We start from the raw sequence: 26,047 nt of genomic DNA on the forward strand, positions 1-26,047 counted from the left end.
TTACCCACAATGCCCATCCGTTTCTGGATTATTTTAACACCATCTTTTACGTAACCTATCATTTTTACCTTAGAGTCAGAAACTTGGCAGAGGTCCCTTTACTGCGGCAGTTTTCAACTCAAGAAGTGTATTGGAATTATCTGGGAGCTTTGCAAAATACTGAGGCCTGGGCCCCCCTCCCGGGGATCGCGACACCCTGGGTCTGGGCGGTGGCTGCGCCGGGAGCCCTACATTGTCCTCAGGTGCTGCTGTCGTGTAGCCAACGCTGAGAAGCACTGAGGGATCACGGCCTGTTACACAGGAGGAACTTGAGCCCTGGAGGGCTCACGTGCCTTACAGCTAGTCATACAGCTGGTTAGCGGCATACAGCTAGTGTCATACAGCTGTTTAGCTGCAGAGCGTTGAAACTCAGGAGTCTGGCTCTCAGACCAGTGGTTTTCAATCTTTTTTTTTTTTTTTTTAAGATTTATTTATTTATTTCAGAGACAGAAGCAGGCTCCCCGCTGAGCAGGAATCCCGAGGCAGGACTGGATCCCAAGACCCTGGATCATAACCTGAGCCAAAGGTGGACACTTAACTGACTGAGTCACCCAGGTGCCCCTGTGTTTTTCCATTTTGACTCATTCACAAATGATTTGCCACATCATTCAATATTGCCCTTTAAAGTGACCCACTTTTTAGCATTTCTTTTTTATTTTTTAAGATGTTATTTATTTATTCATGAGAGAGACACAGAGAAAGAGGCAGAGACACAGGCCGAGGGAGAAGCAGGCTCCATACAGGGAGCCTGATGCGGGACTCGATCTTAGGACGCCAGGATCACGACCTGGGCCCGAGGCAGACGCTCAACCCCCCAGCCAGCCAGGTGCCCCATAGAATTTTAATTATTTATTTTAAAAGAAAATTTTCGGGTGGTGAGTGGGGAGGGATGGGGTAACTGGGTGACGGGCATGAAGGAGGGCGCGTGACAGGTGAACACTGGGTGTTATGCTCTGTGCTGGAAAATCGAATTTAAATAAATAAAATTTTTGAAAAAAAGAAAAGGAAAATGTTCATTAGTTGATAACTGGAAGCTGTTTCACTTGCTATCCGAGGACAAGAACTAAAACTAAACCACAGTGAGAGGAAAACATGACTTTGCTTTAGCTGAGATAAAATTAGATAATTAGACTTCACTTTAGACAAAATCGCCTGCTGGAGGTTCCCAGCCTAGGACCCGTTCTCTGCTGGGAAGGAACAGGAAGTGACCCAGAGGAGCCAGCGGGAGCCAGCGTTAGGTCGAGCCTTTGTCCTCTGCCAGAGGGTCTGAAAAAGGATGAAGGGGCCGTTTCCCTACCTGGGTCAAATGATAAATTCTGGAGGAATTAAGTATTGCTTTCATTGCCTCCACCCGTGTCCGCCTGGAGCCCAGCAGGCGGCCTCTGCACCCGTGACCCCGAGGCCTGGCCCGGGTGCGACACCAAGGCACTCGTCGGGTGCAAATCTGCCATCGGAAGAACAGGGAGGGAAAGCAGAACACAGAACTTTCTCTGATGGACCCGAGGGAAAGCTCACCAGGGCTTCCCTTCCTGGGTTTCAAGCTCTTTACGAATTCTGAGGTCCCCGGGTTGCACCGCCAAATGCCCGTCTGGCCAGAGCGCTCTGCAGGCCGCAAAGCCTCTGACAGCGGCTGCAGCGGGGAGGGAAGATGGGACGGGGATGGGGACCCTGCTGGACGCCGGCCAATCCCGTCTGCTGAGACCACCTTTCACAATACGAATTCGTACCTTCGGAGGCCGAAGGTATCAGGCGGCGCGGCCCAGAGGCCCAGGACACATCTGGGGGGGCGGGGGGGGGGGGACATGGGCCTGATGTGTGTTTGCTCTAGAATGTTCCAGAACGAGAAAATGTTTGCTGGAACTACCCTGACACCTTCCCTAACCCGCGGCCTCACGGGCACTCCCTCCGGGTCTTTCTCGGAGGCTGAGATGCTCTTTGTCTGCTGCGCGGCCGTTCAAAGTCGCCTCGCCGGGGTTGGCCTAATGCTCGCCTCTTTCCTGCAGAAAAGCCAGCTGGGAGCTTTGCTTCTGTCGGGGGCCAAGTCACAATGCAGCCACGTCCCTTTCAACACATTGACTAGGAGATCGCCCCTGCCAGGAACTGAAAGGCTTTAATTTTATGAATCATCAAAGCTTTTTTAAAAATTTTTTTTCTATACATGATGTAGCATAACCTTTTCTTTTCGGAGCACCTAATCCACTAGCCTCGCAGACCTCAGGATGTCACCAGATGGCATGTGCGTGGTGTGCAGGAGGAACAAAGGAGCTGAGCTGGGTATTGCATAACACCCCGCATGAGGAAAATCTCGACCCATAAAGCACTTACCTACTTTGGAGTTTAAATAAAGCAGGATGGCGTTCCTTTTTAAAGAACTGCTTTACAGATATCTTCCTGTCAGAATTCCAATTATTCTATGACTCAGTGGGTATATGTCTAGCTTTTTGAAGATTCTTTTTTTCGGGGGAGAATGTGAAGAAGTTTTTAGGAGAAGTTTGTAAAGGAAAGGTTTATATAATAACGCGGAGCTGCATCAAATACAAATACGTTTTGCCTCATTATTCGAAATACAGTGTTTTGCAAATGATGTTTGCAGACTTGAGCCTTCCCTGCAAAAGTGCTGAACATGTTCTCTGGTGCCTTTGAAAATGTGGTAATTAACTTTTGCTTGGGGAATTTTTTTTTTTTTTTTTTTTTTTAGAGATGTCATTTATTTAGAGAGACCCAGAGGGAGAGGCAGAGACACAGGCAGAGGGAGAAGCGGACTCCATGCGGGGAGCCCGATGCGGGACTCGATCCCGGGACTCCGGATCGCACCCTGAGCTGAAGGCAGACACCCCAGGGGTCCCTCTGCTTAGGGATTAGCTGATATTTCTGGCAGGTTGAGGGGCTCCAGTAGTCACCTGTCTTAGTCTTTTGGAGTAAGACTCTCAGAAGAAGAAACAAACTGGACTATTTTATGCAAGGAATTTACTTATAATTTTCACATCACCTGAGCCTCGGCCCTTGCTGCATCATCCGTACCAGACACTGGCGGGGCACATGGCTCCACTGCATCTCCCGGAACCTCGTGTGGATGCTCAGGGCTGGGGGCCGGCTCTGGTCGGGGCACGTGTCCACACTGTGCACGGCAGCGGTGCGCTCACCTGCAGGCCTGGCCCACCGGGTCTCCACTGACTCCGGTCCCCAGATGGCAAAGGATCCAGGCAAGGATGCTGAGGCCACGTGCCCATTGCAAACACCCACCACGTTGAACTTTGAATAAGTAAGAAATAAAATTTCATCATATTGAAAACTATACTTTTAAAAAGATTTTATTTATTTATTCATGGGGGACACAGAGAGAGAGGCAGAAACACAGTCGGAGGGAGAAGCAGGGAGCCCGATGCGGTACTCGATCCCGGGACGCTGGGGTCACACCGTGAGCCGAGGGCAGATGCTCAACCGCTGAGTCCCCCGGTGCCCTGAATACTGAGACTTCAGAGAGCGTTTTCATTGTGTGTTGTTGCTGGTTGTCGTGGTAGCCACTAAACACACCCCTCATCCTCCTTTCTTCCGTCCTGTGCCTTCTTTCACCTCCTTTCCTTCCTCTTAGTGTCTCCCTCCATCACGGGAATCGCTCCTTCTGAGTTAATCACCAGACCACGCTGCTTTTATTGGACTTGGGGTGAAGGCCTTAACCGTGTCGAAACAATGAGACCCAGTGAATTTAATTACGGGGAACAGTACAACGGACCAACTTCTCCAGGAAGCTTCCACGCCGGGATAAGTTTTATGAAGCCACTATTTGCGTAAAGGATCCCAGGTACCGAGTTGGGAGCGCACAGGGGATCCTCACGGTAACTGTGACACGTGTGATGCCCTCAGGGCCGGAGGCCCAGCCGCCGTGGACACCACAGCCACCCTCGGATGAGGAGAGCCAGGGTGCACGGCCCCATAATAGAGATGGGCCCAGGCGCTCAGCCTGCCGCCTTCCTGGGCGGGCCGGCCTGGGCCTTGCGCGGTGGGAGCGGGCCAGAGAAACGGCGGGGCTGCAGCCCACTGGCTGAGGCCCCCCACAAAGAATTAGAGTTTCAACGTGGCTCTTTTAAAAGTCCAAAAGGGACATTCCAATCTGGTTTTGCATCAGCGGTTCTCCTTCCAGCTCGGCAGGGCCATCCAGCCTCCTCCTCCTCTTCTGGCCACAGGTGGGCGGTTCTGGAGCTGGGTTCCCTGAGGCCCCTGCAGACCTGTCTCAGGAAGCGGGCTCTGGGCACCCCGCTCCAGGGGGGTGCCCGGAGTATTTGCATCCACTTTTCCAATCAGCCTTCTGCAGAAGCATTTCTCTTGGGGTGTGAGTTGGGAAGTTTCCCTCGATTACAGGGTTCCGAGCCATCACTTTGTACGTCCCCCCGGACGTCGCACCTACGCCACCGGTATCAGTGCCACACTTCTGAGTCCACAGCACGCCTCTTTGCCGCCCCCCACCCCGAGCCCCACCCGTACTTCCCCACCTCCACTCGCTGGATGCCTCACAGCCACCTCTTCACGGTGCTCCCGAAATAGACCACAGTCTCCTGCCCACCTTCCCTCCTGCATCGATGACATCACCATCCACCTGCTGATTCACAGGGAGCTCTGAATCATCCTGACCCCCTTTCCCTTCCGTCCCCAACTCCAATCAGTCACTGAGGCCAGTCTGTAAAGTGTCCTAATTCTCCATTAAATGCGCCCCCCCTCTCCATCCCCATAGCCGCTGCTCTAGCCCCGGGGCTCTATGCCCCAGTCACCCTCCTTCATCCGGACCCTTGCAGTCGTCCCCGGGGGCGCTCCAGTACACCTGTCCCTGGCTGCCTGCTTCTTCTGAAGTGCAGTAGGAATCATGAAAAGTTAATACTTATTTTTAGCTTGGCAGTTAGCAAGCTGCTCTCCTGTACATTTTCATTTAAGTATCACAGCATTCCAGCAAGACAACACGCCTATTCTCCCTTTAGCCCGGGAACGCAAGGCCCCAGGAGTCTTGACCAAGGATCCGCCAAAAGTCAAAGGCTGTTGTTCGAACCCGAGGACTCTGGAGTTTATGCTGATGACGTTGGGTCACACTGCCAAACACGTGTCAGTCCTCGGTTTTAACCCCTCCGGCTCCTCACCACTGGCTACAAGAGAAAGACCAGAAAAGGCTCAGCAAAGGGGCGCCCCGGGTGGCTCAGTGGCTAAGCATCTGCCTTCGGCCCAGGTCATGATCCCGGGGCCCTGGGATCGGGCTCCCCGCAGGGAGCCTGCTTCTCCCTCAGCCTGTGTCTCTGCTTCTCTCTGTGTCTCTCATGAATAAATAAATAAAATCTTAAAAAAGAAAAGGAAAGGCTGACTGAAACTGCACCCCAGGGAACTTTAGTGGTTAAGAGTAATAGTTAACAGCCCAGCTCTGGAGTTAGAACCCACATTCTAGTCTAAACCCATGGATAAGTCATATAATCTCTCTAAGCCTCAGTTTCCCAGTGTGCCCACTGAGGCTAACAGTAGAGGCTGCTGTTTGGACCCGAGGACTCCGGGCACGCGTGATGTGGGCGCTGATTCACCAGCCTCATCCTGCGGCATGCTGCACCCTTCAGGCGGCCCGCGCTCTCTGTTCCCCCCTCTATGAGACCGTGAAGTCCCAGTGGGCGATTCCACCCCCACTCTGTGCACCCCTCTCTATCTCCATCCTGGGTTGGGTAGTGCAGCCCTTAAGGCCAGCAGTGGAAGGTGCGTCTCCTGCGAGGGGTGAGCAGGTCTTGGAGAACATTCCCACTACAGGATGCTCTTCCCCAAGCTCTCCCGGCCCCTTGCCCTGGATCTCTCATTCCCTTGCTCTGCCACTCCCATAAGCCCTGCCCTACCTGATGTCACATTTGTCCTCCAGGCCTGCCCTTGCTCTAACTTAGCAGCCCTGCTGAAGGCATCTGACCTCAGCTCCGTGCCAGCGCTGCGCTCCACTCAAGGGCCGGGCTTTGGCAACTTGTCTGTCTCTCTCTGGCATCTGACTGCAGTCTGTCTCCTGTTTCTAGCTTTTCTGAAGCTCACAAGCCCCAGGGGCTGAGCGGCGACAGTTCAGATAGGATGGTCACAGAGCTTACCACCCTGTTCTGTGTTGTCTTTCTCGTCCATCAGACTGAACTCTCTTCCAAGACAGAGGCGTCTTGTCTGCCATCTCAGTAGATCCTCGGTAGCATCTGGTTGAGAATAGATCCTTAATAATTGCCTGTTGATTGCACGTGATGCCGTGAGCATGGGGGATTAGACTGATGAATCACTGATGTGACACGAATAATTAAAAATTATATGTTAATTAATTGAGTTTAAATTTTTTAAAAGGATTTAAAAACTAATAATTGCTTGTTGAGCAAATTGACTGTTTTGTTCTCCAAACAAGTGGCTGTGAATCTTGGGGGCTCCTGGTGTCTAAGTCCTTAAGACCACTTAGAGGCACCTGATAGTGCACTCAATCTTCTGAAATGCCTCTTATACAGCCAGTTTCAAATCAATGAAAAGTACACATAACGACGATAATAGTGTTTTTTCTCACACCAAAATATAAAAGTATTTCACCTACAAAGTGCCTTTTTCCAATTTTTTTGCCATTGCTTGCTGACAGCAAATTTGACTATGTCATCAACAATCTATTTAGCTTCATTGTATTCATTTTCAAGGTTAACTGTTTTTGCTACATACTTTGTTGATGTTAATCCCTTACGATTATAAATACATAAATTTCTTGAAAGAAGTCTTTGTGTAGTTTTTCTTTTTTTGGTGGTACCTTCTTGAACAACCTTATGCAAAGTCCATACCACAAAATATTGCTTATATTTAAATACACTGCTGCTTTTCAGGTTTTGCTGCTGAAAAATAATCTCATTTTGTGTTTGACTCCACTATCATGGCTTTCATTGAATACATCTTTCTTTAACCACAGGGCCTTAGCTTTGATTTATCTATAAAACAACAAGATTGTTTAGGTGATCGCTGTTCTTTTCACTTCTAACCATATGTAGTGCGTAGTTCTGAAATACAATTAAAAACCCTGGTATCTCCTGGTCTCAAATGATCTCAGAATTAATAGACAAAAAAAAAAATCCTAAAAATCTATTGTTATATCGAAAAGAAAAACACACTTTGAAATTATTAAAAATTTGAAACCTATACCTTAGGGAAATGCAAATTAAGGCAACAGTGAGATACCACAAATTGCCTACCAAAGAGAATTAATTATCCCAGTTCTGGGGGCATAACTGGACAGCACTGCTAGAAATGTAATTTTGTATAACCTTTATACCAAAAGGGCAATTTGACATTTATCACCAGACTTAAAAATGCATATTTTAAAAATGCATTTGAACCAGGAATTATTCTTCCAGAAGCTTCTCCTAAAGAAATAAGGATAGATGCAAAGTTTTAGCTAAGCAGTGGTTCTCAGCATTTAGATCCAAAAAGAAAAGAAACTAATGAAATGTTTGTGGATTTTAGGAGTGTCATTTCCCAAACAGGTGGCACAGTGCTTTAAGGCTACAGCTCTGTACGAACTGTGGACAGGGCATTCAATAGGGAAGAAACATCTAATCACTTCTTTCACTTCTTTCTGGGGCTCAAGCCTTGCAGCTGAATCACTCCAGGATTAGAGCAGGTGCAGCCACCTTCCTTTATCCCCTCACCGGGTTCATTATGGGACAAACAAGGGGGAACTGAGGATCACAAAGTCAGAGCCAGAGATCTGAGGAAGAAGTAGCTGGATGGGGCCAAGGAGCAGAGGAGAGGGAAAATCTAGAAGGGAGGAGGTGAGAGGAGGCCCTAGGGAGCTGCAGGAGTGGGTGCAGGGTGGGGTCTGAAACACAAGGTGACAATGGAGGATGAATGAGGACAGCACTCTCCTTTGTCACCTTCTGGTATCCACATGTTTGTGCACCAGGTAGACCTTTCCTTCTGCTCATAAACTCTGCTTGTTGCCCTTCTAAATGGCGAGGACATAGCTGAGGGTTTATGACAGATAATCACCAAAAGGTCTAACGATAGGAGAGGGGTTGAAAAGTGTCTATAGAAGATTACTGCAGGGGAGGAAAAATAATTTTCCCTCTCCCTTCCAAGTTCTTAGCTGAGTCCTCTATGATAAAAAGATTAACAAGAGAAAAACAGAATTTTATTAACATGTATACTTCCTATATGCATGGTAGGTACCCAGGAAACAACGAGTAACTCCCTGACATGGCTTAGAACTCAAGCTTAAAATCAATTTCTGAAGAATATTTAATCACATGGGAATATCCTTATTCTGTGTAGGTTTTTTTTTTTTTTAAATCAGGCTACAAAACAAAGCAACGCATGTCCCAATATGGAAAAAAAAGTGTAAGTATGGTATATTATCTAAGATACAAAGAAAAATGTCTGGGGTAACAAGTGAACACCAAGAGAGAATCTTTGGTTATTTCCAGCGATGGAATTACAGGCAGCATTTATTTTATTTTCTTCGTTTTCTTTTATATTGTCCAAAAATTTCTACAAGGAATAAATATCATTTTTATGATCAGAAGAAAAGGGTTTAAGTGTGTAAGAAGTGTGCATTAGAGACAAAGAGCAGCACCCTAAGGGTCAGAGGTCACCATGCATCCTATAATGTGAAAGAGATATAAGCAGCTGTTCAGTGGGAAAAAAACCCAGATTCATCTGAGGCCTAGATGGGACTCAAGGGCCCATGAAATTTTACTGCTATTTTTCTGTAGCAATTTAAATTGTAATCTGCATAGCAGTAAAGAAAGCTCTGTTTATCTTTTGATAATTCATCAGAAATTTCCCTACTGGCAGATAAGATTCCCCTGTATTGCTAATAGATATGTGCATATTCTTCATGTCTAATCATGTCATTTGCATATAATTTCAACCCATAAGTCATGTTTATTCGAATCCTGAGCCTCACTCATTGCACTCAGCAAGCAAGGTGAGCAAATTATATCCTGTGTCTGTTAAACTATTATCAGAGCAGCCGTGACTGTCCTGAGGAGGCTTTAATCCCAGCTCTTCACTGAAGGGCCCCGCAGTGACTTGAGGCCTACCGAGAGCTTCTCACAGCCTCGGTTTTGTGATTCCCAATGAGGGAGGTGAGCTACTCTTGCTCGGGCCCAGTGAAGTCTAGGATTCGGGAATTTCTTTTTCCTCACGGTAACACTTGACAACTTCTTAAAAACATAATGAAGACTGCACATTCTATGAATACTAATAATCTTTATTCTGCATGTTTTTGCTGAAAAGGAACCACGGCTGTTTTAAAGAGAAATGTCTGAGGCTGCTTATGCACTCAGGAAGGAGGAACAGACCAGGCTGGTCTTTTGTCGGAGAATTACCTGAGGGGGGTTTGGGTTCTTAAAAGGCGATTTCTGCAAGGCATGTTCCAGAAGGAGGTACTTTGACAGAGGTCGGAATGTCCCGTAGGTAAGATAGACAGATGGTGGGTCTGCCGGGGTTAAATGAGGGGTGGCTACATCGGTAGAAGTGGCTTTAGCCGTTTCCTCTACCGTCCGTGCGACCCCCATCCCATTGACACATAATTATGGGGTGCTAATAAGTTCTTTGGGGGAGTGACGGGGTCCTTATGGGGCATGAAGGCAAGAGCAAGAGCTGGAGCTCTAGCAGGCAAGATGCGAAACTGGAATTCAGCTGAATCTGTCATAGTGCAAGGGGACGTGAAGGCATGAGCCACCCCACCTGCCACACACTCTGATCCTCTGTGGTGACATGCAAGCACACCCACACGCATGCTCGTGTGCACGCACACATGCAGGCACCCCCCACCGGGAATCTGCAGAAATACTGGAAAGAGACAGGACTTCTCCTAATGCAGGGGTTGAGGGTTGGAAGCTCATCGTTCCATCTGAACAGTGTAGGAACAAGGTATCCTCAGAAGGCTGGAACATTCGCGAATGGCTTTCACTTGAATGTGAAATTCTTTTTTTTTTTTTTTAAGATTTTGTTTATTTGAGAGAGCATGAGCAAGAGCACACACTCATGCAGCGGGAAGGAACAGAGCAGGAGGAGGAAAGGGGAGAGAATCCCAAGCAGATTCCATGCTGAGTGCCAAGCCCCACATGGGGCTCCATCCCAGAACCCTGAGATCATGACCTGAGCTGAAATCAAGACGTGGACACTTGGGACACCCGGTGGTTCAGTGGTTGAGCCTTTGGCCCGGGCATGACCCCGGGGTCCCGGGATCGAGTCCCACATCTGGCTCCCTGCATGGGGCCTGTTTCTCCCTTGGCCTGTGTCTCTGCCTCTCTCTGTGTGTCTCTCATGGAAAAATAAATAAAACCTTAAAAAAAAAAAAAAAAGATGTGGACACAACCCACTGAGCCATCCAGGTGCCCCCTGAAGGTGTAATTCTTAACGGAGAACACATTTTTGTAATATTAGTAAAACGTAGCCTGCTGGCTCAGTTCTTTTCTTTAAAAGTCAGTAACAACCCCCATTGTAGTAGAAGTCACTTCTCCAATTGTTGGAACATTTTCAGCATCTGGTTTCTGTTCAACGTCTTGCTTAGTCAGCTGAGCTCAACTCACATCTTGCACACACGAAGGCTGCTTTGCCTGGCCAAGCCTTCGGCCTCCAAGGCCTCATCCCTCCTGCATCCTTCCTGAGATCCCTGCCCATAAGGGGCCCAAAGAAGCACCTGAACCACCCACTCGGGCCGTCTTCTCTTGTCGTTGGTTTTTTTTTTTTTTTTTTTCATTTAAACTACTGAGTTTTGGGATCAGATGCGTGTATCTGACACGGATGCTCCCCCATTTGGAGAGTGTAAAACTAGGAACACTTAACATGTGACTGTAACAGAAGTCAACGTTCCAGGTGGGGCTTGGGTTTCAAGGATCTGTTTTTATCCTGATTTACTGTTAACTTCCAGGACTGCAAGTTGAAGGCAGGCCCGAACTGTCGTGTGAGGCCATGGAACGGTCCCGTGAGCCAGAGCTTGTCCCAGCTATTCATGAGAACATGCGAGCAAATGCTCTTGGGGTGTGCTGACTGTGAGGGCAACACGGTGGCGGGAAGGTACTCGGTTCACAGCGGGGGTAAGAAGTGGTCGGGGAGAGCCTGGCTTGGGGACACACCCCGCGTGCCTGGGCAGCAGCTCCCGGGTGGACCGCGGACAAGGACAGAGGAGAAAGGGAGAGAGACGGCGCCCGTGACCGCGGGGGCGGGTGCTGAGCATGACCGGCGCCCTCGGAAGCTTCGCAGTAAAAAAATAGTAATAATAAAATCACGGAATGTTCAGTGTGACTGTGCTTCTTGTGGAAGCCCGGAGAGGCTTGGAGGAGCCAAGCAGCCAGCAGCCCCTGTGTGGTCGCAGAGGGAGGGACAGCGAGGGCCCCGGGAGGGACAGCGAGGGGACAGCGAGGGTTCCTGGGAGGGATGTGGCCCAAGGGTGGGAGGGACAGCGAGGGCTCCCGGGAGGGAGAGCAAGGGAACAGCAAAGGCCCCAGGGAGGGACATGGCCCACAGGCCAGAAGGACAGTGAGGGCTCCCAGGAGGGACAGCAAGAGGACAGCGAGGGCTCCCAGGAGGGATGTGGCCCGAGGGGGGAGGGACAGCGAGGAGACAGTGAGGGTTCCCAGGAGAGACGTGGCCCACAGGCCGGGAGGGACAGTGAGGGCTGCCAGGAGGGACGTGGACCAAGGGGGGAGGGACAGCGAGGGCTCCCAGGAGGGAAAGCAAGGGGACAGCGAAGGCTCTGGGAGGGACAGCAAGGGGACAGTGACGGCCCTGGGAGGGACAGCAAGGGGACAGCAAGGGCTCCCCACAGGGATGTGGCCCGCAGGCCAGGAGGGACAGCAAGGGCCCCGGGAGGGACGTGGCCCGAAGGTGGGAGGGACAGCGAAGGCTCCTGGGAGGAATGTGGCCCCAGGGGGGAGAGACAGCAAGGGGACAGTGAGGGCTCCCAGGAGGGACAGCGAGGGGACAGCGAGGGGACAGCGAGGACTCCCCGCCGGGACATGGCCCGCAGGCCGGGAGGGACAGCGAGGGCCCAGGGAGCAGAAGCCACAGCCCCGCAGCAGGCCCGAGGCCTGGGGACCCAGGACGACGGGGGAGTAGCAGCCGGAGAGCCACCAAGGGAGCTCTGGGTCCTGCAGGCGGGCTTGAGCGGGAGCTTCCAGCAGGGATGAGGCAGCCGGATCCTTGTAGGGGAAAGTAAAGTAAGCCCGTCACCTGTTCTTTTTTTTTTTTTTTTTTAATTTCTATTTACTTATGATAGTCACAGAGAGAGAGAGAGAGAGAGGCAGAGACATAGGCAGAGGGAGAAGCAGGCTCCATGCACCGGGAGCCTGACGTGGGATTCGATTCCGGGTCTCCAGGATCGCGCCCTGGGCCAAAGGCAAGCGCCAAACCACTGCGCCACCCAGGGATCCCCCGTCACCTGTTCTTAAACGGAGCGCAGGCGTGCCTGGAAGTGGGCCACCGGCCGCCGGCCCCCCGACAGGCCCCGTGATCCCCCTGGGAAAATGAGCCTCAGGCAGCAGCCCCTGCGGGGCACCCAGGCGGGGGGCTGGTGGGGGCCTGCGGGAGCCCCGGGCCCGGCCCCTGATCGCAGGGCGTCTGCGGCTCCCTCTGCCCCTCCTGACTCCTTCTCTCTCTCTCAAGTAAATAAATATCTCAAAAATAAAAAAAAAAAAAAAAAACCAAACCAAACCGAAGAGCCCCCAGACCAAGGACTCAGCCTCGCACAGGCCACAAATACAAGCGGCCACGTGTCGTCAGAGCAGAGCGCGTGTACCCCCATGTGATCACTCAAGACGATAAAATTGCTCTCGAGTTCCATAAAACAGGCACAAATGGAATAACTCAGGATTTCCCAAGAGGCTCCAGCCGATACACTACGACGTAAACAGTCGCACAAACCAGAGCAATAAAATTAACATGAACTATGTGAGCTATAAGGCGATTCATTAAACAATTTGCAGTATCTTTTTTGCCTTCTTAGCACTTAAATGTCATCTTACGGGGTAAGTGTGACCCTTAAAGGGTTATCCAAGAAACTTTGAATTAATGCTCTGTTTTCTCTTTTTTTTTTTCATGTTCAACAATATTGAAAGATTTTATTTTTAAATTTTTTTTATTAATAAACTTTTAAAATTTTGGACTCAATTTGCCAACATATAGAGTAACACCCAGTGTTATATGTCATCACGTGCCCTCCCTCGTGCCCGTCGCCTGGGAAAATGTGTCTACATCAAGCAGCGCTGCTGGAAGTCAGTCCGTCAATCCCAAGTTGCTTAAGGAGTGGGGCTGATGCTCACCGCCTGTTGGTCTTGCCGTTGTTGGGGGCGTTGATGATGATTCCGACACTAAGCCACACGTTTTTGAGAAAGAAGCAGAGAGGAAGATACCAGAAGAGGGTCCTCTACTGTGCCAGTGAGCTGCGGTGGTTACATAGGCCACCACCTCTCAGGACATAGGATGCTCTGGAGGCCATGGGGCAAAATTCGCAGTCTGGTGTAAATAACGGGGATTTACTGGGAAGCAGTTGCTTACAAGTATTTGACGAGTCAGGACTGTGTTAGGCTGCATGTAATGGGCGCGTGTCTACAAGTAGGGGTGTATGGTTTCCAGGAATGAGACGTAGAAGCAGCCCTGTGCTGATGGAGCCGCTCAAGAGCGTTGCCAAGGATCCAGTCTTTTGGGGCACCTGCTAGCTCAGTGGGTAGAGTGTGTGACTCTTGATCTTGGCAGGGTTGTAAGTTGGAGCCTCACGGTGAGTGTAGAGATTACTTAAAAATTAAATCTTAAAAACAACCAAAAAAAAAAAAAAACCCAAACCCAGTCTTCCATGCTGGCCTGCCTGAGCTCATGAGGATGCTTTTGCACGTCCAGGTGTCACGATCACATTTCAGGCCGGAAGAGGGGAAGGGCCCAAAGCATGTGACCGGTAAGTTTTTACAAGGAAATCTCTAGTCTTTTCCGAAGCCCCGACTAGTGGACCTCTGCTGGGCTCCCGCTGAGCACCACGGAACAGGGCCGCCTATGCAATGGAAGTTGAACACGTTTCATTCCAAGGGAAACCGGGGTTCCGTAGGACAGAAGGGGAGAACGAATCGTCCATAAGGAGCTAGCAACGTTCTTTTGCAAGTTGACTTATTTTAGGGTAGTAATTTGGAGCTCTGTGGTGGCGAACTCTACATTATAGGTCGTGTTCACATGTCAGGGTCACCAACATTGTTTTCACCCAGATAGTCTGAGTGTAAAATACTGTACTTCTTACCAAACCGGCCCACCCGTCCTCTCAAGATTATTTTCTATCATTTAAAAATACATACGCCTATGCTTTAGGTGAAATGACTTGTCCAAGGACACGTGGACTCAATGTGAACATTAAGTGTCTTCATCCAGGATTTCACAAGTACAAAGTTATCAACTGTGCATCTTGGGCTCAGAGATAAGAGGCCTCAGGGATCACCGGGACGGCAGCTGGTGGGGCGGGCGCCCGGGAAGCACACCTGCTTTGGCCAAGGTCTCCTGACCGACAGAGACGGGGCGAAAACCCTACCCTTTTGGCTTCCAGTCCAGTATACTTTCCACTCCTTGCTCAAATCTGCCCAGTGAATGTCTGTCTAAAGTTGGAACTCGTTTATGTCACGAGGAAGAAGAGTCACAGAGGTTTCACTCACTCGTCCTGCCTCTGTTTCAGAGTCTTTCCTAGGCCGCGTCTTGTTTCCGGGAGCCCTTCTGGACGAACCGAATAACAGGTTTGTCAGTTTATGGACTTAGACACATGCGTCCTGGGGTAAATTATTTGCCCAGAGGGGAGAGCTCTATCACTCAGGAGCCTGGTGGGCCCCGCTTTGTCTCTGACGCTTGAGTCCGGGCCGCGTGCGAGGCAGTTCGCTGCAAGCGAACTGCTTCGCCTTCCGGGACACGGCCCTCTTCACTCCCGCCGCCTCCCACCCCAGGGCCTTTGCACGCGCGGCGCCCTGCGTGGGCCCCTCCCGGCCGCACCCCGCGCCGCCTTGAGTTCTTGAGGCTCACCCTCCGGAAGCCCAGAAACACCTTCCGTTGACGGCACGATTTCGTCTGGGAAGGTTTTGCGCGCACCAGAGGCAGACAGGGAAAGGACGATGGGTCGTGTGGTCCATCCCCCCAGGCAGGTGACCCACCCTGTATCCCTGTGGGCCTGGGTGACGAGGAGCCACTATTATTTAGGTGGCTTGAAAATAAAGCCACCCTCATAAAGGTCTTCCCTCTCTTAAGCTGAAATCCACTGTTTCTTGGCTTCTGTTTATTGGTCCTAATTTGTACTTGACAGCTGATGGACGTTAGCTCCATCTCTTACGGGACAAATATTTGAAGAAAGCTGTCGTGGCTCTGGTTTATCTTTTCCCAAGGTCCTTCTACTGTGCTTCCTGGAGCATCTCTAGGTCCTTGACCACCCGATCACCACCCTCCAAAAAAATCTAGCGTGTCAGGCTCCTAAAAGCAGGCGTGTTGGGAACTAGACACGATGCCAGGCCGAGATGGGAGCCGCACACGACAGGAGCATTTCCTCCGTTATTTTGGACCCGCGACTACCGGAGTCAGAAATTGCATTAAAAACCTCCTCCCGAGGCTGTTTCGCATTAAGCTTGCCGGCCACTTGGAACCATTCCTCTTCCTCTGGACCCCTGCGGTTGGGTCAGTCCTCCTCTGGGTTGTCCTGCCCACACCCGGAGTCGGAATTCGGGGCAAGACGCGCCACCCTCACGGGCACTCCTGTCTCCCAGGGTCTGGCCCGATTACCTCCTTGGCCGCCCCCCGACCCCCTAGGGGCAGAGGCTACCCGGAGTGAGGGGGGGGCGGCCGTGCAGGTGGCCGGGGCAGGGGGCGCGGGGGAGGGCGGCAGGGGGGCGGGCAGGGGGGCGTCGGCGGGGGAGGGAGGGCAGGGGGCATTAGCGGGGGAGGGAGGGCAGGGGGGCATCAGCGGGGGAGGGAGGGCAGGGGGCATTAGCGGGGGAGGGAGGGCAGGGGGGCGTCGGCGGGGGAGGGAGGGCAGGGGGCATCAGCGGGGGAGGGAGGGCAGGGGGCATTAGCGGGGGAGGGAGGGCGGGGGGGCGTCGGCGGGGGAGGGAGGGCGGGGGGCGTCGGCGGGGGGGGGGAGGGCAGGGGGGCGGTCGGTGGGAGCCTGGGCGCGGGGGGGGGGGGGGCGTTGGCGGGGCAGGGGTGCGGCAGAGGAGCTGCAGGCTGGGCTCCGCGCCCGAGGGCCCCTGGCAGCTCGCTCGTCCCCCCCCCCCCGCCCCAGAAGGGCCCAGGCCTGCGCTGCATCCCCTGCCCGGGCCCACCCGCCGCCGACGGGCACAGACCCTGCGGAAAGTGGGGGCGGCCGTGGCACGGAGCCGAGCGTAGCCAGGGGCCCCCCACCGGGCCGCGGGGCCGCGGGCGGGGGGCGGGTGGAGCGGGGCCCTGACGCAAGCGGCACCGACCCTTTTGCTTCGCCTTCCGGGACACGGCCCTCTTCACTCCCGCCGCCTCCCACCCCAGGGCCTTTGCACGCGCGGCGCCGCACCCCGCGCCGCCTGCTCCCCGCCCCCGGCCTGCCCGCACTGCAGCGCCCTCGGCCCTTTTAGGCCTTATGTTCCTAAGGCCCCTTCCCGGCTGGGGACACCCCGAGAGGCGCCCCATCCCAGCTCCCCGACCTTCTCTATTCCTCACAGGCTGACGGGGAGGGGGCGGTGGCCGAGCAGGGGGAGGGCGGCGGGGATGACCGGGCACAGGACAGATGCTTGGCGGCAGGAGCGAGGTTCCCGCGGGAGGCTCCATCGCCGTGTGGATCCCTTGGTCGAACTCCAATAAAAAATATACAAATAAAATAAAATAAAATAAAAACTTCTACATTAAAAAAACAAAACCGCTCCTTGCTAGAAAGGCCACCTGGGTGGGACAGGGGCAGGGCCTCCGGTGTCCGTCCTCCTTAGCACAGGAGGATCCTTGGGACCTGCCCCGTCCTCAACCCACCCCCCCCCCCACCCCCCGTCCGGTGCCGCTCACAGCCCTGGCAGCGGGGGCTCCAAGAGAACCACCAGCCGCAGCCGCCCCTTCCGCCCGCCGGCCCAGGATCTCTTTCTTGGCCGCGGGCTCGGGGCCCCCAACCTCACCTGCACGTTCAAAACCTGCTCAAACGGTACTTGGGAGAGTGACGGAGGGTGTGGAGGTGGCCCCGCGCTATCACAGCAGTCCTTGAAATGACGGAGAGGCAGGCACGGGAGGAAGATGTCCCACGGTGGGGGGGGGGGGGGGGGGGGGGCTCAGGCCCTGGCACCTGCTGGGGATGGGGGGGCCTGCTTCTCCCTCTCCCCGCCTCTGCCCCTGCCTGAGCTCCCTCCCACATGCTCTTTCTCTGTCAAATAATAAAATCTTTAAGAAAAAAAAAATGTCCCACAGAGTAACCATTTGGGGAGGTTTGTAAAGGAAGCATTACATACTTTGGATAATGGTTTGATTTTTAAAAAGGATATATCTTTTTAAGATTTTATTTATTTTTCCAGGAGAGACACCGAGAGAAGCAGAGAGGCAGGCAGAGGGAGAAGCAGGCTCCCTGTGGGGAGCCCCACGCAGGACTCGATCTCGGGACCCCGGGGTCACGCCCTGGGCCGCAGGCAGATGCTCACCCGCCGAGCCCCCAGGTGACCCTAAAAAGGATTTTAATAGAAATGTGCATTTTATTAAAAGGAGAGGAGGAGCCCATAATCATTAGTGAGCTTTTCTTTTCCCCCTTAGGCAAGAGCTGTTTGTGGGCCTCCCTCTGAGCCTGTTTCCGTCTGGACCTTTCGCTCCCTAAAGCTGAGAGCTGGCAGGGACCAGTACCTGATGCCCCGGGAGGGAGCCCAGACACCTGCGGGGAGGGCAGGGCCCCCAGGGAGCCCAGCACCACACCCCACTCCCCGGGGCCCTGGAGCCCTGGCACCCGGGAGCACCCCTGGGTGGCTTTCCTGTGCCCTCTGCTGCCACCTGCCGTCACTCCCGGCTTCAAACAGAACAAAGAGACGTTTTCCTGGTTTAAGGGACAAAAGACACACAGTGGAAAGTTACAGATCGACACTCATCCCTTCCGCTTTATATAATGAACGCACGAGGGAAGCTCATTTGCTGCACGTCCTTAGCAACAACTGGGATTTTGAACGTTTTAATTTTAGCCATTTCGGTGGTTCCGCGCTGAGGGAGAGCTCATTGATTTTTATTTTGCAGTCTCATGGTGACGGCGGTGGAGCGCTGTTTAGAAATGATTTTTATTATCTACAAGAGCCGATGCCCCCTTTGGCCCATCCGGGGATGGAATCTGCAGCACCGGCGCCACCGCCCCGCGGAACACTCCCCACGCAAGCTCATTGATCATTCAGAAATCCTCTTGCGAGAGAGGCAGGCTTCGGACCTTTGTCCACTTGCTGAGTAATGCAAATACACACAATACACACAAGTGTATTGTGTATTTACACAAGTAAATTGAATGGAAATTGTAAAGTCCAACTTGCAGATGTTTTCCTTTAAGGCCAGTCTTTTTTGGGTCTTGAGGAATCTTGGCCTATGTCAAAGTCATGAATGTGTTTTCCTGTGGTACCTTCCAGAGGCTTTAGCATTTAACCTTTACATCTGCCATCGGCCTGAAATTGATTTTTGCGTGTGACAAAGGGATAAGGATTCTATTTTTCTCTGCTGTGGCATTTGACTGACCATTGAAAGCCACCCTGTCCATAGTGCACTGCGAATCACAGATCAGGTGACTGTGGGTCTGTGGGTCTGTTTCTAGACCTTACTCCAGAGGTCATGTTTATCCTGTCTGCAGCCGTGTCCTTTTCTTTACAATAATAATAGATGCAAAGGGGCAGCCCCGGTGGCTCAGTGGTTTAGCGCCACCTTCAGCCCAGGGCATGATCCTAGAGACCCGGGATGGAGTCCCACGTCGGGCTCCCTGCACGGAGCCTGCGTCTCCCTCTGCCTGTGTCGCTGCCTCTCTGTGTCTCTCATGAATTGATAAATAAAATCTTAAAAAGAAATAGATGCAAAGTTATTTTTTTTAGGCCCACAGATTGCTTTGTGTTGGGCAGTTTGTCCACTCTACTTCTAGCCCTGCTAACAATACATTGTCCTACGCTCAGCCCCAGAGACGCTAATCTGGGTCTTTCTTTCAGAATCAAATATTAATAGGACTTCTTTCTGCTACTTCTACTAGCACGCGGCGACACCTGCAGAGTACCAGCCCTGTGCCAGGCATTCTTCTAAGCACTGCATGCTTGCAAACTCATTCACTCCTCCCCAAAACTCTAAGGCTGGTACGATTACCCCCCTTTATGGGGGGGTGGGGGGTGGAATTTAGTCACAGAGAGAAGTCACTTGCTCCAAATCACTCAGCTGGTAAGAGGTAAGACTTGAATACAGTAGGTCTGGCTCCAGACTCTGTATCGTCAACCACTATCCTTTGCTGCCTTACAGGCAACACATTTTTCTTTACGAACCAGGAAGGCAGCCAGGCAACACGCCAGCCTCCCAGCCCCTGGATCACCAATTCTTGCAGGGTGACTTGACTGTGGAGGATCCCTTCTCACCCCCTCTGTGCATTCACTCACTCTTCGGAGTGTTAAAATATTCAGCTGGTAAACTTGGCTTGAAGTCTTCATACGCTGTGGCTTGATGCAAAACTCTTTCATGATGCAGCTCTTACCTTCCTTTCCAACCTCATCTCCCTCCCAAACCCCCAAATGTACTGTTCCAGGTTCTGCCGTGTGATGGTCAGTCGGGTGGGGCCACACAAGGAAACACAGGAGGGGCTCGGGAAAACAAAGCTGATCATACTCACAGGTGCTAGAAACAAGAGGCTCGCCATGCGCCAAGCAGGCACCCACGTCACATGGGCCCCCGGGGAAGCACCACTGCTGGCTGGGAGGCAGAACAGGGGCAAGGGGGAACCTAGGTCCCAGCCTTTATTAGTTTCTGCATTTCTGCAGGAAAGGCAAGGCAGGCCAGGTAAGCAGGATGAGCTAGCTGGCATGATTACAGGGGGCTCTAAGCTACAATGGGCTCTAAGGGCTGGTGCTAAGCTGCCTGTCTGGGATGGTTAAGGCAGAGGAATATTGCTTCCTGGGGTGTACCGGGCGGGCGCAGAGGGTTAGTCTGCATGTCAAAGCATGTTCCTGGCTACGCCCTTTGCTGAGATTCCAATCCTAGAAAACATGTTTAAGTCTCCCTATAGCCAGAGGAAATTAAGATGTCAAAACATCATAACATACAGCAAACTTTAAAAATATAAAGAACACGTGTTCTATAATACAAACTACCTGTAAGTGCCCGTCTGCTGCATGCTTCATCTCAAATACGGACTGTTCTTGCTCTGACTGCCCTTGTCCTCTTCAGGTCAAATGCCGCCTTTCTCAGGTAGAAGTCCTAATGACCACGGATGCACAGTTTGGAGCTTTCCCATCACACCCTGGTGGCTGTAGCACTTTTCAGATCACTGAAATTATTGGTTAATACACCGGCTTCCTCTACCAATTCTAAGACCCTTCTGAGAGGCTCTGGAGTGGGAACAGGTGTTAATATTGTTTGAATGAATAAATATGTGAGTAACTCTCTCTCCCAAACACAATATTTCCCTCTCTTCCCTTTTTCCTAATCTGTACCATGAACCATCCTACAACGTGGTGTGAGGACAGCTCCTTCTTGGCTCCCGTCACCGACCGCTGTGACATCTACTGGGGAAGGGGGAGACCTCTTCCTGGTGAGGCCAGAAGGCTGAAGCGGAACTAAGCCTCGGAAGTTATTTTTTTTTGGTCAGTTACTGAGATCAGTAATCTGGGTTTCAGTATTATGGAATTAATTTACTCGCAAGATAGAAAATATACTTGGAGGCAGATGTTTTATTTTTTTAAACTGTTGCAGACTTTCCTTTTTTTTTTTTTTTTTTTAAAGATTTTATTTATTTACTCATGAGAGACACAGAGAGAGAGAGAGAAAGAGGCAGAGACCCAGGCAGAGGGAGAAGCAGGCTCCATGCAGGGAGCCCGACATGGGACTTGATCCCGGGTCTCCAGGATCACGCCCTGGGCTGAAGGCGGCGCTAACCCGCTGAGCCACCTGGGCTGCCCCAAGGCAGATGTTTTAAACTAAAAATTCTAAAACTTCCAGTGTTTAGTTTACTCACTGCCATAAGTTTATCTTCACGAGCTAATCCTTACCACAAGTGGTAAACCAAGGATATTATTTCCATGGCAGAGATGCAGACTAAAGCTCAAAGATTTCAAATGATTTGTTTTAAGGTCCCAAAGCTGGTAAGTGACGGGGGCAAAAATTCTAATTTGAATCCAAGGCTTCTGTTACTAAATCTGGAGCATTTTCCATTAAGCCACATGGCTCCTTGACTTCTATTTATTTCCCTTCAGCTTTCATCAATATTTGCAGACAACAAAAGGAAGACCGATTTTGTGCCTGCAACCACTGAATTAGTGATCATTTTGAATCCTTCTCAATCTAGGTAACCAGCAGAGCCTTCTCAAAAGGGGGTGTTAGGACAGCAGTGCCAGAGAAATAGGCAAATTTCTCATAACACAGAGACTGATCCACAGAACCATGCTAGGGGCCTGGGCATTTCTGTGGGGGACACTAAACACACAGCAGCTTATGAAGAACCTCTGGGTGAACCTAGATTTTGCTTCCTTACCAGATGATGAGGAGACTTACCAACTGTTTCTAGGCAGTCAGTAAAATTGGGGGCATAAGATAGAAAGTACAGTAAATCAGTGCTACAGAAATAGACAAAAGATTATGGATCTAATGGAACATTAGGCACCTGATCACAGAATTTAAATTGTAGCAATGTGAACAGGGGAATCAACAGTGTGTGAAAATCTGAACACATTTTTATGTATCCAACCAAAATAAAAAGTAATATTGTGTAAAACCAGTGTGAAATTATTCTTCAAAATGCCTTTTCTCTGTGTTAATTAGGTGAGCTGACTGATCCTATTTTTTGAAATTCCCATTTTCAAACATTCACATTAATATTAACTTCTCATGTATGAATAAGAGTTTGATTTCTCTCATATGCTTCTGAGCAAGTGGTTTTAAAAATCTATACTATTTATTTCTCTTTGTAGCTTTTATAAAGGCATTCCTGTACTTTGACCCTTCAGAAACTGTAGTTTCAAATGTTTAGCTTCTTACCCCTTTTTTCTCTTCTGTCATCCTTAAGATTCAAAGACATGTAAAAGATTCAACTTTGGCAAAGACTGGGGACGCCTGCTGCAATAGTGTTGTTCATTCCTAAATGTTATTTCATGAAATACACATTAATCAAACAGGAAATGGAAACATCTAAGGATTTATTTCATATTTTCAACTCAAAAACATAAACAATATTTACATAGCATTATATTTCAGTATTTACACAGCATTAACAGAAAAGGCAGTAAGAAATGATGGTTGGAGGTCAATGATCATTATACCTGGAATACAAGGATGTCTTTCAAATGGTATGCAATGAAAATCATATCATGGAAAATTATTAACTACATGGCTCAGAATTTACATTGAGTGTAGTTTTGGATCCAAATAAATACAGGCCTACTGACTTATGAAGCCTAAGTGTGTTTTCAGTAAGTCACCTTGTCAATATAACATGATAAATTTATGGTTATTTATAATCTTTAAACATAACTAAGGAACAAAACCTTGCGAGTGCTCTTAAAATGCTAAGTAATTCAAAATGTATAAAAAACTATATTGGGAGAAATGTCACACATTATGGCTTGTTTAAAAAATGTAAATGATAATTAAGAAATATACACTCTTGATGGGAAGGACATATTGACACAATGATATAGGTATAAAAAATAATGAATATGTACCATTTCATGAGATGCCTATTAATCCAGTGGTGAATCAGTCCACTGCCAATGTGAGCAATTAAAATGAGGCAAATCGAGTCAGCAATATACAATTTCAAATTTCTAAGTACTTGAAAGCATTTTCCAACATTTATTACCATAACATATGTAAAAACTAGAAAACACTGAACTGAAAACTGCTTGAACTTGGAATAAACTTGTCAAAGCGAGAAAATGTAGGCAAATCCCAGGTTATAAAATTATCTACAGAGACAAATGATGGGATTGTTTTATCATTAAAAAGTGTTATGCTGACAGCAACATTTAGATTTCTTTTGCCCCACTGTCAGTGTATCTAATTTATGAGTTCTTGAATTAAATACCATCACAAATGGGAAAACAACATTTTTCATTATACCACTGTATATATGCATAAAGAAGTTATGAATCCATAGATTACAAAAATAAATCTTTCTTTAGCTTAGAAAACAAATAAAAATAGAAAAATTTGTATTCAAGGTTTTAAAAAACTATGGCAAACTAATCTGATAATTATGACTATTTTTGCCATAACTATATGGTCTTGATCTATTCAAAAAATTAAATCAAAAATCTTTGATCCACCAATGTTTTGGATGCCAAATTCTTCTGTCCTATTGTATTACGTATAAATCTAAAAATCTGGAAAAAAAATTAAAACAATTCAGAATGGAAAAATATATAAAGAAACATATGCACATCAATTAAAATATCTAACTTAACCTAGCTAATTCTGTCAACTATTTATTTTCATGTATCAGGCATCCGTATTCCATGGTGATGCACAAAATTATTTCAAGAGTATTTATCATCTTTCATAATACCAAACAAGTGCATATTCCTATTTAGAATATATCTTAATGAATTAATACAAGTCCTCTCATGTTCACGGAATATACTATCAAATATTTTGAAGGCAACTTACCTCTAGCTTTAAAAGCTATGGAAACATCAAAAGCACTGTTAGGGATAAAATTTGCTTGTAATCTTAGATCTCTGTCAAAGACTAATTATATGTTACTAACTCATACTTCCTTGACATAATGGGGGAAAATTTGAGTGATATTAATAACATTTCCAGAGAAATTTGTCATTTTTTAAAATCTCCACTTCAGGTTCCATACCCATCCAGCAACTATTGTTTTAACCACACAGGTAGAAACTGTGTGACTGTCACAACAAAGGGGCTTCTCTGTGGTTGAGTCCTGAGCCCGATCTCCCATGCCCTGCCCTTTCCCATCCCCTGCCCTCCGGAGCTTGTCTTTTTGTTACAATAACAGCTGGTGCAGAGGGTGAAGGGAACTCTCATTATTGCTACTTTTTTTTTTTTAATTTCAACTTTTTATTTAAATTTTAGTTAGTTAATATATATGGTAAAATTAGTTTCAGGTTCTAATTACTGCTACTTCTGGCATCTAGGAGATCAGCAATTTAAGTATCTTCCTTTATTTTCACAGTTGTTCAAGCAACTTATTTCCACAAGACCCCAGTATTTCACTGACCCTGAGGAGAGTGTAGTTGATTCAAATGTTTCTTCTTTTTTTGGTGGGGATAATTATTCTAAATCTTTACAAATTCCTGATAAAAGCAGACATTGTTATTCTCTGCTATAAAATATCTACTTCCAAAGTATCTGTTTGAAAAAAAATCCAGAAAATATTTTTAAACTTACCTCTTGTTGCAGGTATGTAAGGAAGGCCGCTAGAACAAAATTTTGGCAAGCCAAATCCACAACACAGAAGAACAGCAGATCAAAAATAAGAAGAGTGGCTTCATTTCCATAATATAGAACACTGCTGAAAGAATATCCTTCATCTATTAAGAAAAAAAAAAAAAGCAATGTATAAGATATAATTTAGAAAACTTTAAAATAGAATAAGCTTCTGATAAATTTCTGGTGTTAAAATTTGGGTACTTAAAAAAACATAACAGAAGCTACTACTTATAATACTTTATGGCTTTCAAAAACAATTAAAGGGTATTAAAATTTGCTAATCTCAAAAGTCAGTAACGGAACTCTGCTCATAAAAAATAATTAAAAATAAATAAATGAATAAAAAATTTTTAACACTTGTACCAAGGGTTGGTAATTGCTAGTAGTGTGAGTATATATAGTTAATACCTTCCAAAGACCAGGTAATGAATATCCCTTATTTGTTTATGTAACTAAAGGTCAAAGAATCTTAGATTTTCTAAGATAGACAAAGTTAAAAACACAAAAACAAAACCAGCAAGGACGGAGTAGTGCATAGTGAGTTATAATTTGTGTCTTAACGGTTAGTCCTCTGAGGTTTTGCTCCAAGACCTCTTTTCTTTTCATTCCACAAGGAGGGGTTTGTTCTTCTTGGGATGTAAACCCTCTTTTAAGATTCTGATGAAAGCTACAGACCCTTTCACCAGAGTCAGGGGGCGGAGGGAGTCCATATATACAAATCTGGCATGTAATTTCAGGGAGATCCAAGGAACCAATGAAGCTGTTCATGGATACCCAGTTAGGAACTCCTGTTTTAAAATAAGGGGACGGCCGGTATGCCTCAGAGTGTCAGACAAGGATTCTGGGATTTGCTCTCCAGCCTCTTTATCTTTCATGCACTCTTACTATGTCCCACTTCATATCAGGCTTCAATCATAAAATTCATAAATATAGAATGCCCTTTCCCCCTTCTGTACAAATATCTTTGCCTCTTTTCCCTTGATCCTCCCACTTGACAACTTTTTTTAGGATGCAGTTCAAACTTTTCCATGTGGTTTCTTCTCGTTTGTATGTCTGGTTAGATTTCCCACTCACTATTCGTACCTGGTGTAACCTGTGTCTGCAGAGACTTCCATCCCAGCATCACCCCACTCATATATTCAAGATGCTCACTGGTCTGTGCTATGTATCCTGGGACTGGCACGACACATGACACTCAATAATGCATGAATAAGTGATACCCAAGCCAGGACATAGGTCATTCTTACCAACCCATATAGGAGGTCATCCAGCCACATTAAAAGTGACATATATACTACCCTTTTAATGATAGGAAACCAGATGTAGGCACTATTCCTATCACAGATACCTACAATTTTTACGAATTTGGATAAAATGAAAAATTAAATGTTAAAGATTAATCACAAATATTATTCTTAAGTGTTTTATT

The 26,047-nt window shown here is 48.4% G+C and overlaps 1 protein-coding gene and 1 long non-coding RNA gene across 6 annotated transcripts in view; both read right to left on the reverse strand.

The window, feature by feature from the left end:
- Positions 1–3,334: 3,334 nt before the first annotated feature.
- Positions 3,335–6,301, reverse strand: LOC140595054 (uncharacterized). Its single transcript, XR_011996449.1, has 2 exons — positions 6,132–6,301; positions 3,335–5,171 (listed from the first exon to the last, which is right to left on the reverse strand). It is a non-coding gene; the product is annotated as an uncharacterized lncRNA (long non-coding RNA).
- Positions 6,302–22,344: 16,043 nt separating this feature from the next.
- The window catches only part of TMEM67 (transmembrane protein 67), a 61,617-nt gene continuing 57,914 nt past the window's right edge, over positions 22,345–26,047 (reverse strand). For all 5 annotated transcript variants that reach the window (XR_003237273.2, XR_011996576.1, XR_011996577.1 and 2 more), the window contains 2 exons: positions 24,577–24,719; positions 22,345–23,546 (listed from right to left, as the gene is read on the reverse strand). Coding sequence is in view for 2 of the 5 variants with exons in the window: in XM_026013634.2 (XP_025869419.1) it covers positions 23,466–23,546; positions 24,577–24,719 (224 nt within the window). In the remaining 3 variants the exon portion in view is untranslated. The remainder of the gene's footprint in view (positions 23,547–24,576; positions 24,720–26,047) is intronic.

This window comes from Vulpes vulpes, chromosome 13 (genome assembly GCF_048418805.1).
Source record: "Vulpes vulpes isolate BD-2025 chromosome 13, VulVul3, whole genome shotgun sequence".
Classification (NCBI taxonomy): domain Eukaryota; kingdom Metazoa; phylum Chordata; class Mammalia; order Carnivora; family Canidae; genus Vulpes; species Vulpes vulpes.